The following is a 14568-nucleotide window of genomic DNA, read 5'->3' on the forward strand; positions in this document are numbered from 1 at the left end:
TTGCTAAGATGGTCATTTTCACAGTATTAATCCTACCAATCCATAAGCATGGATGAATTTTACATCTATTGGTATCTTCTTCAATTTCTTTCTTAACTGTCTTATATAGGGGAAATGATGAATGGCTGTTAAAAGGAGGCAGGGCTTTTGTGGGATTTTTTTCTTCTTTTTTTTAGGGTAACAAAAATTTCAGAAATTCTTATGGCTAAGGATAGGAAAATTCTTTGGATATAATAGAAACTACTTGTCCTAGGGTTTCTATTGCTGTGACAAGCACCATGACCTAAAGCAACTTGGGGAGGAGAAAATTTATTTCAGCTTTCAGTTTTTGACTGCAGTCCACCATAGAGGAAGTAAGTCAGGACAAGAACTCAAGGTAGAAACCTGAAGGTAGGAACCGAATCTGAGACCAGAGAAGAGTGTTGCTCACTGGCTTGCTCAGTTTGCTTATATACCCCAAAACTACCTGCCGAGGTAGTAGGCTAGGCCCTTCATCAGCAACCCCTCTCCTGCCCCAGAATTGCCTACAGACCAAGTTGACAGCATTTTCTCATTTGAAGCTATCTATACTTTAATGATTCTAGCTTGTGTTAAGCTGACCAAAAAAACAAAAACAAAAAACAAACCAACAAACTACTAAAGTATACACTTTAAAGAAATTATGTGGCATGTGAAGTTATTGTAACAAAGCTGTTAAAAGACAAAAGATACAGAGCTAGAGATGTAGCTCAATGGTACAATGTTTGCCTAGCTTAATGAAGGATGTCTGGGGCTTAGTCCCCAGCAGAGCAAAAATAAATAAATACAAGAAAAATAATCAAAGATAGCTGTATTTACTAGCTTTTTGGTATGTTTCATACTAAATTCTTCCTTTTACCCTCCCTACTTTCAATCAGCTAACACTTCTTATAAACTGCCCATCATCAAATTCTCCTCAGGCTAAAGATGGAGCTTGGTGGTGAGTCATTGCTTAACCTATGCAAAGCCTTAGAGCCTGCTTTGATCCTTGGTTTAAAATAAATGGGGGCATGCTAGGCATGCTGACACATTCCTGTACTGCAGCACTCAGGAAGGGAGGCTAGAGTATCATCAGGACAAGTCCTACCTCAAATACATGGTGAGATTCTGTCTCAAATTTTAAATAAAACTAAAAAAGTAACCTATTTTGCCTGGTATGTTGACACATCCCTTGAATCCCTAACCTAAGAAGCTAAAGCAGTAGGTGTGCTGTGAACTAAAGCCATTCTGGATTGTTTACTGCTCCCACCCCTTCACCCCAACACTGCTACCATCTCAAATCCTTCTTTCCCCTTTTACTGCCAATACCTTTATCAGAGCATTCTTGAATAACCTCACTAGTCAGCAAGTTTTCCTGTCTTTCAAGTCTCCGGTTTCTTTCAACGTGCAGATCTGTTTATATATTCTCCTAACGCCTCCAGGCAGGACTGCTCTTCAGAGTATATGAAGGTCTGTGTGCCATCTTGCCTCTAGCGTTTCCTTGTCCTGCACTACTCCAATATGCTACACTGCTTTCCTCTTTCGACTTTTGTTAGAATATTCCTTTTTGTCCTGGATGCTGAGGGAGAACCTGAATCGCTTTGGCAACCACCTGTGTGGGCTTTCTTGAACTCTCAGATTAAGTGACTGTGTTAAGAAGTCAACTTCTGGGGCTAGATAGTTCAGTGGTAAAGATCATTTGTTACATTTGAAGAAGACCCAGATTCAATTCCTAGCATCCACATGACAATTCCCAACCCATTTGTTAACTCTATTTACAAGGGATCTGATGCTCTCTTCTGGCACACAGTGCAGACATACACGTAGGCAAAACAGCCATACACAAAATAATAACTTAAAAAAAAAAAAGGAAAGAAACAAACTTCATTCTCCTCTACCCCTACTCAGACGTTCTCTATCTTGGTACACTGTTGTTTTTAAGTACAATTTCTTCTCTTAGTCTTTGAGCTCAGATGGCGAAAGATCTTAGTTTACTGACATTGACAAATCTACAACAACTGTTAACCATGTTAAGAATTCAAACATCTGTTATATAATTAGACTGAAAGAGAAATTAGAGGTGGATATAAAATGCAACCCTACCCAGCTTCCACACTTGTATAAATCTATACATCTCTAACTGCAGGATGAGATCACTAAGATTATTTTCGATGTATTTTTCCCATACAAGCTTACTACTTTCTGGTATTGAAGGGAGTATGTAGGTGGGAGATGGGGTACTATCCAAAAGGAAAGGGCTGCTGATCCCAGAACCCAGAAATTCATACTTCATCACTAGTTTCTTCGCTCTTGAGTCTGTGTGTAGAGTTCTTTTTATTTGGTTTCGTTTTCTACTATAGATTTTTTTTGTCCGTGTGGTAAAACTTACTGACATCTTTCTCAGAAACCTTTTAAATCACATTAAATAAAAAAATGTAAGATTGAAAAAGAACAACTATATATTAAGCACAGTAATATTTGCTTCTTATTAAAATATGTTCCAAGGAACATAAGTAGTCATCAGGATGAACAAATGGATTTTAATATATCTACAACAACAAACAAGTTAACAAAAGTGAAAATATTTGTGATTCTTTTAGTTACAGTCATAAATGCTACTAAAAGGACTGTAGTTTTATCATCATTATAATGTCTGTTTCAGTTAGATTTTTCCTGAACATGCATTTCCTAAGGCACACATACCTTTCTAATTCTTAAATTTTGACTTAATAAAGTTGAAACATCAAGGAAGTTGCTCATGAACAAGATATGTCTACTAGAAACAACTATATTCAGGTTATTGACCACACTCACTTTCCTTTTTAACGCTGACTTTTCTACTTCAGAGGAAACACTAAGGTTTCAGTACAGACTCTACTAGTATTTAGTAGTTTGCATGTCTGGCTGATGCTGAAAAAGGGAGAAAAGTGGTGAGTCCCTCTTATCTTAACACTAAGCTTCATTTGAAATGCTGAAGGTCCAAATCAGGGCCAGGAATCTGTATACCCCTTACAGTGAGGTTTCATGACCCCACAACTGTTCCAGGATATTAATCATACTGTGAACCCCAAGATTATTTACTGGAGAAATCTGTTTGTAATTGGGGTGTGGCTCAGTCCTCGCACACACCTTTAATCCAAGAGCTTTCTTTTTATTATAAACAGGATTAAATAAAATCAACCATAGGTCAAGAGGCAGAGCACACAACCAGTTGACAGGGAGTAAACATAGGAGAAAAAAAGTCAAGGAGGAGAAACAGATGAACAGGAAGTAGAAGGGAGGGACATCCAGTTTAAAGGGTTTTTGAGAGGACACAGAGAAAGGCAATTTCCTTTTGGTAACAGAGCTTTACCTCAGCATACGGCCTTCTAATCATTATTGACAAAATCAAACATTTGAGATTTTGTTAAAAACAACACACAACCTTGGAAAGTTCTTTTTGAGGAACACGTAATGACGATAACTCATTATTTTATACCAATTACCAATTCAAATACTGTGTGACACACCGAAGCACATACCTGTAATAATTCCAGGGTCATGGGAATATTCTTAAGCTCTTTCAGCAAATCCAATGCACCGGCCTATAAAATGAAACAGGTTTATTGAATTCTCAAGGCAGTAAAGCAAGGACTAGCTTTAGTCAATTAACAACTTGCAGTGGCTCATCTATACACACAAGTACAAAGATACATGTATACATATGTACACATACATCATCCTACAATAGAGGTTGAGATATCAGAGATACCTAACATCCAATTTCTGAGTTATGGCTAGCACTTGTGAAACAATTTTGACTTGTATTCCCAACAGTATACGTTCAAATATGTGTTCTGAGAAGAAATGTAAAATTTCTTAATATAATAAAAAACATACTACAACTTCCACAGGATATATCTACATGAGGTTAAAAGCCAGACTGAGAAAATAGGAGGTCCAACAGATGCTGCAATCCCTCTAGTGCTGCAATCCCTCTAGTACTCATCTGTCAACAGGGCAACAAGGAAAAGGCGTTGTTTTGTTGGGAATTTGAATGAGATCTCCATTTCAATGCTCACAGTAACAATACTACCTGCTTCTTAAAGAATAGCAAAAAGTAATTTATGACAGAAAATTCAGAATTTACATCTATGTTATGCTTTTAAGACTATCTAGTGCCACCTAAAGACTATACATGGACTGACCCTGGACTCTGACCTCATATGTAGCAATGAATATTCTAGTAAGATCACCAGTGGAAGGGGAAGCCCCTGGTCCTGCTAAGACTGAACCACAGTGAACGTGATTGTTGCGGGGAGGGTGGCAATGGGGGGAGGATGGGGAGGGGACCACCCATACAGAAGGGGAGGGGGAGGGATTAGGGGGATGATTGCCCGGAAACTGGGAAAGGGAATAACACTCGAAATGTAAATAAGAAATACTCAAGTTAATAAAAAAAAAAAAAAGACTATCTAGTGCCAATTACCACATGGAGTCAAAACCTCCTAATGATGCTGAGGCACAAAAGCCATGGAAAAAAATTACAAAACCTGGAATTAAAGAGGAATAGGGGCAACAGTGCCACCTATAGCCTTTGATCAACTACCACCCCTCATCCTACCCCAATGCCTTTTTTTTTTTTCTTTTGAGAAAACAGTCTAGGGGAAGGGGAAGGGGGGATTGGAGAGATGGCTCAGTGGTTAAGAGCACTGACTGTTCTTACAGAGGTCCTGAGTTCAAATCTCAGCAAGCACATGGTGGTTCCCAACCATCTGTAATGAGATCTGATGTCCTCTTCTGGTGTGTCTGAAGACAGCAACAATGTGTACTCATATACATAAAATAAATAATTCATTTTAAAAAAAAGACAGTCTAGGTAGCTCTAGCTGGCTTGAAATTCCCCACGTAGATCAGAATAGCCTAAAACTCAGACATGTGCCTACCTCTACCTACCCTCTAAGTAAGGGAATTAAAGGTGTGAGACACCACATTGGTATTCACTTAATTTCATGTCACCTAAAATGGTCACTTAATCATTTCATTAACAAAAACAGGGGAGGGGGGTTAATGTTTCAATTTGGTTTTCTATGTGTGTGGATTTTGTGTGTCAGAGAGCCCCGAGAGGTCTTGGGCTGACATCAGGTATCTTCCCAAAGTCCCTCCTCATACTCAGGCAAGGCCTCTCTTGTTCCAGGGAGTCCCTGTCTGCACCTTCTGCACTGGGGTTACAAGACAGCTACCATATCCATATTTGTCATGCCTTACTCCCTGTCCTCTGCTCAAAAATAACTTTTAAGTTATGGTACATTTTTTAAAAAGATTTATGTATTATATATAAGTATACTACAGCTGTCTTCAGACAGACCAGAAGAGGACATCAGATCTCATTACAGATGGTTGGGAACTACCATGTGCTTGCTGAGATTTGAACTCAGGACCTCTGGAAGAACAGTCAGTGCTCTTAACTACTGAGCCATCTCTCCAGCCCGGGTATATTTTCTTATAATTCCTTTTTCTTCTGCTTATTGAAAAAATATTTTAACCATGCACGGTAGTATATGCTTTTAATCCCAGAACTCAGGATGCTAAGACAGATGCATTTCTAAGAGTTGGATGTCAGTTTGGCCTACTTAGAGAATTCCGGCCAGCTAGGGTTATGTAGCGAGATACTATTAACTAACAAACAAACAACAAATCTGAAGAATTCTTATATGTGAAATTTTTATTTTTATCATATATTACCTCCTATACATAAGATGGAAAATATGAATGAAATAAATTAGCTAAAGTATTCATATTCAGAGCCAGACATTTATATCTTACATATCACCTTTTGACTCAGATCTGATAACATCTATTTCTACAGAAGGCTGGATGAGGTGTCACATAACTTTAATCCTAGAACCCAAGGGGCAGACAGACAGCTCTTTGCGGGTTCCAGACCAGCAAATATTGGGGTGATTATGCTGGCAGTGGTAGTAACACATGCCTATAATTCCAGTGCTGGGAGACTAAAGAAAGAGCATCACTAGTTTAAGACCAATCTGGGCCGTATGGGAACACCTTGTCTCAAAACAAACAGACATGAATGTAATGAAAAAACCCCATAAAAGAATCCATAAGAAAACTAATGGCAGCTCATTTTGCAGCATGGAGAATTAGTTCCACTCTTTATATTACTATTTACTTTCTGGGGGGGGGGGGTCAAAGGGTATTCTACCAATGTATCTAATTTTTTCCATGCTAATGATACCAACTCTGCAAATTATTCTTACTGTGCATGTGTGTGGGGATGAGCAGGGGTGCATGCATGCTGCACTTGTGGATGGCAGAGGACAGTGTTAAGAATTGCTTCTCTGGGGGTTGGGTAATTTAGCTCAGTGGTAGAGCGCTTGCCTAGCAAGTACAAGGCCCTGGGTTCGGTCCCCAGCTCCAAAAAAAAAAAATTGCTTCTCTGAACCCACTTTGGGTTTCAGAGCCCACTGGGCATCTCACCAGCCCCTTCTCCAAAAGTTTTGACATTCTGTTGTGAGTACATAGTACACTACAAATAGCCATCTAGCTACTATATATGTAATACATGCTGCCTTCCAAACTCAAAATATAAAAACAAGGCAACCTACAAATCAATAAAAATATAGCTTTAGAACAATAAAAACCTCTTCACATTGTATGCTATAGAAAAAGGCAAGGACTTTTATACTATGTCTTAAAAAAGTTTTTAATGTATTTTTTAAAAATGTGTAAGAGTGTTCTGGCTACACATGCATACCCAGTGCCTTTGGAGACCAAAAGATTATGTTGAAAAACCTGGGACTATAATTACAGCCAGTTGTGAGTCCTCATATGGATAATGGGAATCAAACCTGAGTCCTCTGGAAGAGTAGCCAATTGCTGGGGCATCTCTCTAGCCCCTTGAACTGTTAGTTTTGAAAAATAAGACCAAAAAAAGATTTTAAGGTATGATTGTTTGAAATTATCTGACTTGACCTTCCAGAATAAAATGGCATTAACTGGGTTGGGGATTTAGCTCAGCGGTAGAGCGCTTGCCTAGCAAGCACAAGGCCCTGGGTTCGATCCCCAGCTCCGAAAAAAAAAAAATGGCATTAACTTCTCTTCTGGAAATATCAATATAGAACATTTTAATTTAACTATAAACTTAAAACACTAGAATTAAGAAGCAGGTTATTACAAAGGATTTTAACAATTTGTGGCTTACAGATTTCCCTTTTATGTTAAAATTCCATACATGTCTTATTTATAGTGAACTATTGTGAAACACTGTTAGAGAACATTGGTCTAAGGTTCAATATGAATAAAAAAAAAATCTAGGGATGAGAGAGATCACTCAACAGTTAAGACCACTTGCTGCTCTTGCAGAGAGAATCCTGATTTGGTTTCCAGTATCCATGTGGCAGATAATCACCTGCAATCCCAGTTCTAGGGCACCCAATATCCTGGTTTACACAGGCACCTGCATGCATGTGGTGCACATACATAGACTTAGGATCACACATATATATGTAAAATAAATAGACACATATTAAAGAATTTCTATAGAATTTTTTTTAGTATGAATGAGGTCTAATTCCTTACATGCATATGTCTAACCTTCCTCCAGATCAAAAACTTTCAAAACAAAAAAGTTAAGTCTTCAATCCATTTGGCAGCAAAGGCTACTGTCAACAGATGTACGGCTAATGGGTCTACTTACTCCACTTAAGTAATACTATTGAAATAATAATGTCTGATTACTAGGAGCTGTCCAAATCCCTTTAGGGTATCACATAATACATGAGGTATCATAATATCTTGTAATCTGAAAAATTCTGGAATTCTCAAGAGTCCAAAGGCTTTTAGCAGATGGTGCATCTATCTGTATTCTCTATTAATGATAGCATTTTTTTCTACCCATATCTCCATGGACTTTCTTACCATTTCTAAAGATCAATAAGAACTTAACAAATCAAACTGATAAGTAGTTCTTAAAAGCAGCTTTGCTCTTAAGATATACAAGCTGTCACATATAAAGCAGATTTTTAAAAAACACGTCAGTAATACAATACACACTATAAGTTATTTCCCGAGTAGAGGTAACAGATTTACCTTAATTTGACTTTGTTTCTATTCAGCTCTCTGGTGAGTAGCTATGGCAGGAAGAAAATGCTGAGTGACTGATGGGATGCAACAACTGTGACTGCTCTTGACAACTAACGTGTTCAGTTGAGTATCTCACTCAAGGTACTTTACAAAATAAACTATGATGAACTGAATGAAACTAGCAAAAACCATATGAATATACACTAATTCAGTGACAACTTACCTTTGAGAGCTACTGTGTACCGAGTATTGTGCTAAAAACTTCGAAATTTTGTTTTATGTGTATGAGTGTTTATACATATTTATGTGTAGTGTATTGCCTGCAGAGACCGAAGAGAGCACTGATCTCTGGAACTGGAGTTATAGTTATGTATAAGCCTCCACTGTGGGCACTGGGAACCAAATCCAGGTTCTCTCCAAGAACAGCAAGTGCTTTTAACAAATGAGCCATCTCTCTAGCTCTTCAACAAATATTCTTTTTTTTTTTAAGATTTATTTATTTAATATATATAATACACTGTCCGTAGCTGTCTTCAGACACACCAGAAGAGGGCATTAGATCTCATTGCAGATGGTTGTGAGCCACCACGTGGTTGCTGGGATTTGAACTCAGGACCTCTGGAAGAACAGTCAGTGCTCTTAACCACTGAGCCATCTCTCCAGCCCTTCAACAAATATTCTTAATGTGACATAATAAGTTCCATTCTGTGTGAGCACATAGCAGTAAACAAAACAGCAATCCCTTTGGACTTCAGAGAATTTTATTTTGATGTTGAAATTGTATCCAGAGCCTCACACGTGCTAACCTATTACTCAACTACCAAGCAATATACCCTGCGTCAGGAATTAAAACAAGCAACAAAACCTCTATTGTTTTGTGACCTAGCACAAGTGTGTTTTCCGTTCCTCTGGCCCAGCACTGATAGTGGTGCTTTCTGAACTCACTACAAAACCAGAAGCTGAATTCCATCCCTCCCTTCCCATTTATCTATCTCCTAGCATCAAGTCCATTGCAGCATCTTCTATAGATAATGATGCAAGAGAAAGAAAGAATCGACTGTAACTTCCAAAGTCACCTTTAGTTCACAGTACTGACTGAAAAATAAACTACAAGTATCACACTATTTTATTATATTTTTAGGAGTGTTAGCAGAAATACTTTTACAAAAGAAAGTATTTGAAACTACAGGGAACCTAATCTACATAAAACTGCAGGCTACAAACATCCTTTTCCACATTCGAACAGAGGTCCAGAGACTTATAGGTTAAAAACATATGTTGTGTTTACCCCAGACCCAGATTTAATGTCATACTCTTGTTTCCTAATTTTAAAAATTGTCCTTTTTGAGCTTCTCACATAATGAAGAGAATAACATGGCTAGTAAGTAGATTAAATGGTCAGGTACACAGTGAAGCATTAAAACACAGAAAACACCTGACACAGGAGATAGCTGAGGGGAAGGGAGGAGATAAAGGCCCTATATAGATGTTCCTCCAAAACAGATACACATTCCAGTAAATACAAAAAGATGTCCATAGCATTTTATTACAAAACTGTAATTTAAATGACACATATCAACAGATATTAAAAGAATATGCTAAGATAGAAACAGTCAAACACTCCTGATGGCAATGTAAAATGGCCATTTTGTGGGAAGAAAAAGAGAACTGCATTATTTTTGGATTAGTTTCTCAAATGGTTAGTTGGGTTTGGAGTGTAGGTACAGTGCTTGCCCAAGAGTCCAGCCCCAGGATTAAAAATAAAAATTACACATAGATAGTACATGGCCCAGTACTTCTACTCTTAGGTATAAACCTAACAAATGAAAACATATCAACACACATATAAGATTACTAACATTAGTTTTATAGCCCAAAGTGGAAGCAGCACAGATGTACAACAAAAGATGAATTTATAGGGGCTGGGGATTTAGCTCAGTGGTAGAGCGCTTACCTAGGAAGCGCAAGGCCCTGGGTTCGGTCCCCAGCTCCGAAAAAAAGAACCAAACAAAAAAAAAAAAAAAAAAAAAGATGAATTTATGCATCAGTAAAATGAAACACTATTCTGCCATAGAAAAGAATGTAATTCTAACAAGATATGATACAGATTGGACTTTAAAATGCACATAGTAAGCTGCGCATGTGCCTAGAGTTCCAGACATCTACTCAAGATATTAAAAGAAGAAGAAGAAGAAGGAGAAGAAGAAGAAGAAGAAGAAGAAGAAGAAGAAGAAGAAGAAGAAGAAGAAGAAGGAGGAAGAGGAGGAGGAGGAGAAGAAGAAGTAGTAGTAGTTGTTGTTGTTGTTGTTGTTGTTGTTGTTGTTGTTAGACAGACTCCAGAGAGCCAAATAACCCTATTGAAAAGTGGAATACAGAGCTAAACAAAAATTCTCAACTAAGGAATATTGAACGGCTGAGAAACACCTAAAGAAATGTTCAAAATCCTTAGTTATCAGGGAAATGCAAATCAAAACAACCCTGAGATTCTACCTAACACCAGTCAGAATGGCTAAGATCAAAAAGTCAGGTGACAACAGATGCTAGTGAGGATGTGGAGAAAGAGGAACACTCCTCCATTGTTGGTGGGATTGCAAGCTGGTACAACCACTCCGGAAATCAGTCTGGAGGTTCCTCAGAAAACTGGACACTGCACTACCAGCTATACCTCTCCTGGGCATATACCCAAATGATTGTCCAACATACAATGAAGACACATGCTCCACTCTGTTCATAACAACCTTATTTATAATACCCAGAAGCTGGAAAGAACCCAGAGGAATGGATAGAGAAGATGTGGCACATCTATACAATGGAGTACTATTCTGCTATCAAAAACAATGACATCATAAAATTCATAGGCAAATGGAACTAGAAAATATCACCCTAAGTGAGGTAACCTGATCACAAAAAACACACATGGTATGCACTCACTGATAAGTGGATATTAGCCCAAAAGCTTGAATTACCCAAGATAAAAATCTACAGACCACATGAATGAAGCTCAAGAAAACCAAAGTGCAGATGCTTCTGTCCTTTTTAAAAGGGGGAATAAAAATATCTATAGGAGGGGATATGGAAACAAAGTCTGGAGCAGAGACTGAAGGAATGGCCATTCAGAGCCTGCCCCACCTGGGGATCCAGCCCATATAAATTTAGCCACCAAAACTAGACAATATTGATGAAGCCAAGAAGTGCATGCTGACAGGAGCCTGATAGAGCAGTCTCCTGAGAGGCTCAGCCAGAGAGTGTGACAAATACAGAGGCCAATGCTAACAGCAAACCATTGAACTGTGAATGGTCCCTGTTGGAGGAATTAGAGAAAGAAGTGAAGGAGCTGAAGATGCTTGAAACCCCATAAGAACAACAATGCCAACCAACCATAGCTTCCAGGGACTAAACCACTACCCAAAGACTACACATGGACAGAACAGACCCATGGCTCCAGCTGCATATGTAGCAGAGGATGGCTTTACTGGGCACCAAAGCGAGGAGAAGCCCTTGGTCCTGACAAGACTGGACCCCCCAGGGTAGGGGAACGTGAGGATGGGGAGGCAGCGATGGGGCGGGGGCTGGTTCGGGAGGAGGGACACCTTATGGAAGAAGGGGAGGGTAATGGGATAGGGAGCTTATTGATGGAAAACTGGGGAAGGGAATAACATTTGAAATGTAAATTTTAAAAAAAAAATTGAAGAGCTCTTAACTAGTTAGGATGGGACTACCAACCTAGTAAAATTATCTGAGTAATAAACAAGGTAAGATTGGTAACTACTGGAGTTAGCAGAAAACATGGTTTGGAGTACTAGTTCAAAAATTGGTAGATGGTTTTAATTGACACCTAACTATAATTTTATTAAAATGAAATTTTATCAAAAAGTAGTGGCAACTATCACGCTTCAAGCAGTTTTCACTTTTATGGTCTGAAATAACTTAAAAATAGCTCCTGTCACAGTTCATGCCTATAATCCCATTTATAAAGATACTTACGTCAGGAGAATCTCAAGAGTTCCAGGTCAGCCTGGGCTACACAGCAAGATGCTATATTTAAAACAAACCGAAACAAACTAAAGAATAGGGGTTGGGGATGGTCATGACTATGGCCCCAGTACTGTAATTGAACTACATTATGACACGCAGTCTCAAAAAGTAAGTGTGTGTGTGTGTGTGTGTGTGTGTGTGTGTGTGTGTATTGGCGGGGAGGGGTGCCCAAGAAATGTCTGAACAGGTAAAGGCACTTGATTTCAAGCTTAATAAGAGAGTTCAGTCCTAGGCCAATGCCTGTAATGCCAACACTCAGGAGGCAGAAGATCTGAGATTGAAGCTAGCCTAATCTACAGAGCAAGTTCCAGGACAGCCAGGGCTACACAAAGAAATCCTCGAGTCGTCTTCTGACCTAGTCATGTACACACACACACAGGTTTTTAAATTTTAGAATGTATAGTGTCATTTTGATCTTTTTATTTCATCAGCCTGTTTGAATTTCAGAACAGGAAAATGAAAGAAAAAGCAATTAAAAGAACCAGCTTTCTCTTTCTTTTTCAGGGAAAATTTTCACACTGGTTAAAGTTTTGCACTACAAGAAAGCAGATTTGAGGGCTAGAGAGATGGCTCAGAGGTTAAGAGCACCGACTGCTCTTCCAGAGGTCCTGAGTTCAAATCCCAGCAACCACATGGTGGCTCGCAACCATCTGTAATGGGATCCGATGCCCTCTTCTGGTGTGTCTGAAGACAGCTACAGTGTACTCATATACAAAATAAATAAATAAATAAATAAATAAATAAATAAATAAAAGAAAGCAGATTTGAGAGTGACTTTAAGTCTGTCCTGATGTATTTGGGAAAATAAGTTACCAAGTTAATGATTCCCCCCATCTCCACCCGAGAGCTTCCTCTGTGGCAATCTGGTAACCTCCAGGCAGACTGAGAAGTTTCCCAATTTAATCCAAAAAAATGTTCAACCTTTCGTATAACAAGAATTCATTTCCTTCATCAAGGAATGAAATGGCTCAATCGGTAAGGAAGATAAACAACACAGGCTAATATCTGGAACAGAAAACAAACAGGAAATATTTGAAAAGACCAAAATCACACATACAGCTTAACGGGGCATGAAATTAGATGCTGAGCAACGCACCTGTTGAAGAAAGAGGAACCGGGGTTGTCTGAAGTCTTAAGTTATTTGTTATTACCACTAATTCCTAAGCAGGCAGTGAGTGGTCAATCAGCGAGCTCCTGGCTCAACCAAAACTACACAGTATTTAAGCAACAATACTTTAAGTTTCTGGACTCATAAAACCGAGAGACCATGCACTCACAGCTGGGTCCTAGTCACAAAAGAATTTTGCAGAGGTCTGTAAAGCACTCCACAAATGTAAGCATCTCTGCACGGCTTTTACTTCACGAACGGGAACCGTCTCTGGTATTTTTGAGAATGCAAATCTGCTGAGTACGGAAGAACAAATTCAGGTGAAGTTGGCTTAAGGGAGGTCAAGTGTGAAGCAAACGGATGGAAAGTGGTACACACCGGTGGACTCAAACACAGACCAATGAATGACCGGAGGATAGCATCCGTCCCGCCACTACCTCAGCACCATACCCACCTACCAGCAGCCGGCTGGTGAGGTTTCAAACTCTAGCTGTCCGGCAAATCGCACCCAGGCCTACTTGCTAAGAGACCGCGTTATTTTCTGTTTGTAATTACGAAGTGGGTCGAAGGTAGAGCTGGGATAAACACACTTTATGGCCCGTCTGAAACTGACCGCGCCACCCAGCGAAGCCGTTCTGAGGTAACCGGCGGCGGCCACCGTACATTCTCTCAGCCGCTGACGGCTTCAGTCCTGGGCTCACTGCGGCCGTCCCCAGCACAGACGTGTAAGCCCGGAGGGCGCGCGGCCCGGCCCTGACTGACTCCGCGTGAGCCGGTGTCACGGTCTCGGCCGCGGCCTGCCCGGGGCCCGCCCGCTCACCGCGTTCTTTTTCTGCACCATTTTGTCCATCTTCTTGGCAATGCGAACCACCTCGTCCTCCATGGCTCCGGAAGGCCCCTCTCGCCCGGCCACAGCGGACGGGAAGCGAGAGAAGCTGCGCAGACGCTCGACGAGCCCCGAAGCCCACGGCCTAGGCCTTCCTCACAGACCCGGCCCGCGGCGGCGGAGGCAAACGCTCCACCCCCTAGGTAGTATCAGTCGAGCGCCACGCGCAACGCGCAGGCGCTACCAATCGATCGCGGGAGTCTGGAAAGCAAAAGTCGCTCGCTCTGGCGCGCGCAGTCCTCTTAATGTATTCCCGGCCCCTTCAGTCTGGAACTTCCGGATCTTTCCGGACTCTCCTTGCTGGAGAGTTAAGAGTCGGATTACCCTGGTTGTCATGCCGGAGAGACACCGGCACTAGGCGGTAGACAGCTACCGGTTCCAAGGGAACCCCTCCGGAACCGCGCTCTTTGGGACGCCGGGCGGGCATAGCCGAGGGCTTCAAGTGCATGAGCACCGAGGG

The 14568-nt window shown here is 40.3% G+C and overlaps 1 protein-coding gene across 9 annotated transcripts in view; it reads right to left on the reverse strand.

Annotated features, from left to right (window-relative positions):
• Tcea1 (transcription elongation factor A1) overlaps positions 1–14313 on the reverse strand; it is a 52279-nt gene extending 37966 nt beyond the window's left edge. For 4 of the 9 annotated variants that reach the window (XR_010066407.1, XM_063287894.1, XM_063287895.1 and 1 more), the window contains exons 1-2: positions 14043–14313; positions 3519–3581 (exon numbers count right to left, since the gene is read on the reverse strand). Coding sequence is in view for 8 of the 9 variants with exons in the window: in XM_063287894.1 (XP_063143964.1) it covers positions 3519–3581; positions 14043–14105 (126 nt within the window). In the remaining variant the exon portion in view is untranslated. The other 5 variants (XM_063287896.1, NM_001025735.1, XM_063287897.1 and 2 more) reach the window with 5 other exon arrangements.
• Positions 14314–14568: the final 255 nt, after the last annotated feature.

The sequence above is a fragment of the Rattus norvegicus genome, chromosome 5 (assembly GCF_036323735.1).
Source record: "Rattus norvegicus strain BN/NHsdMcwi chromosome 5, GRCr8, whole genome shotgun sequence".
Taxonomy (NCBI): Eukaryota; Metazoa; Chordata; class Mammalia; order Rodentia; family Muridae; genus Rattus; species Rattus norvegicus.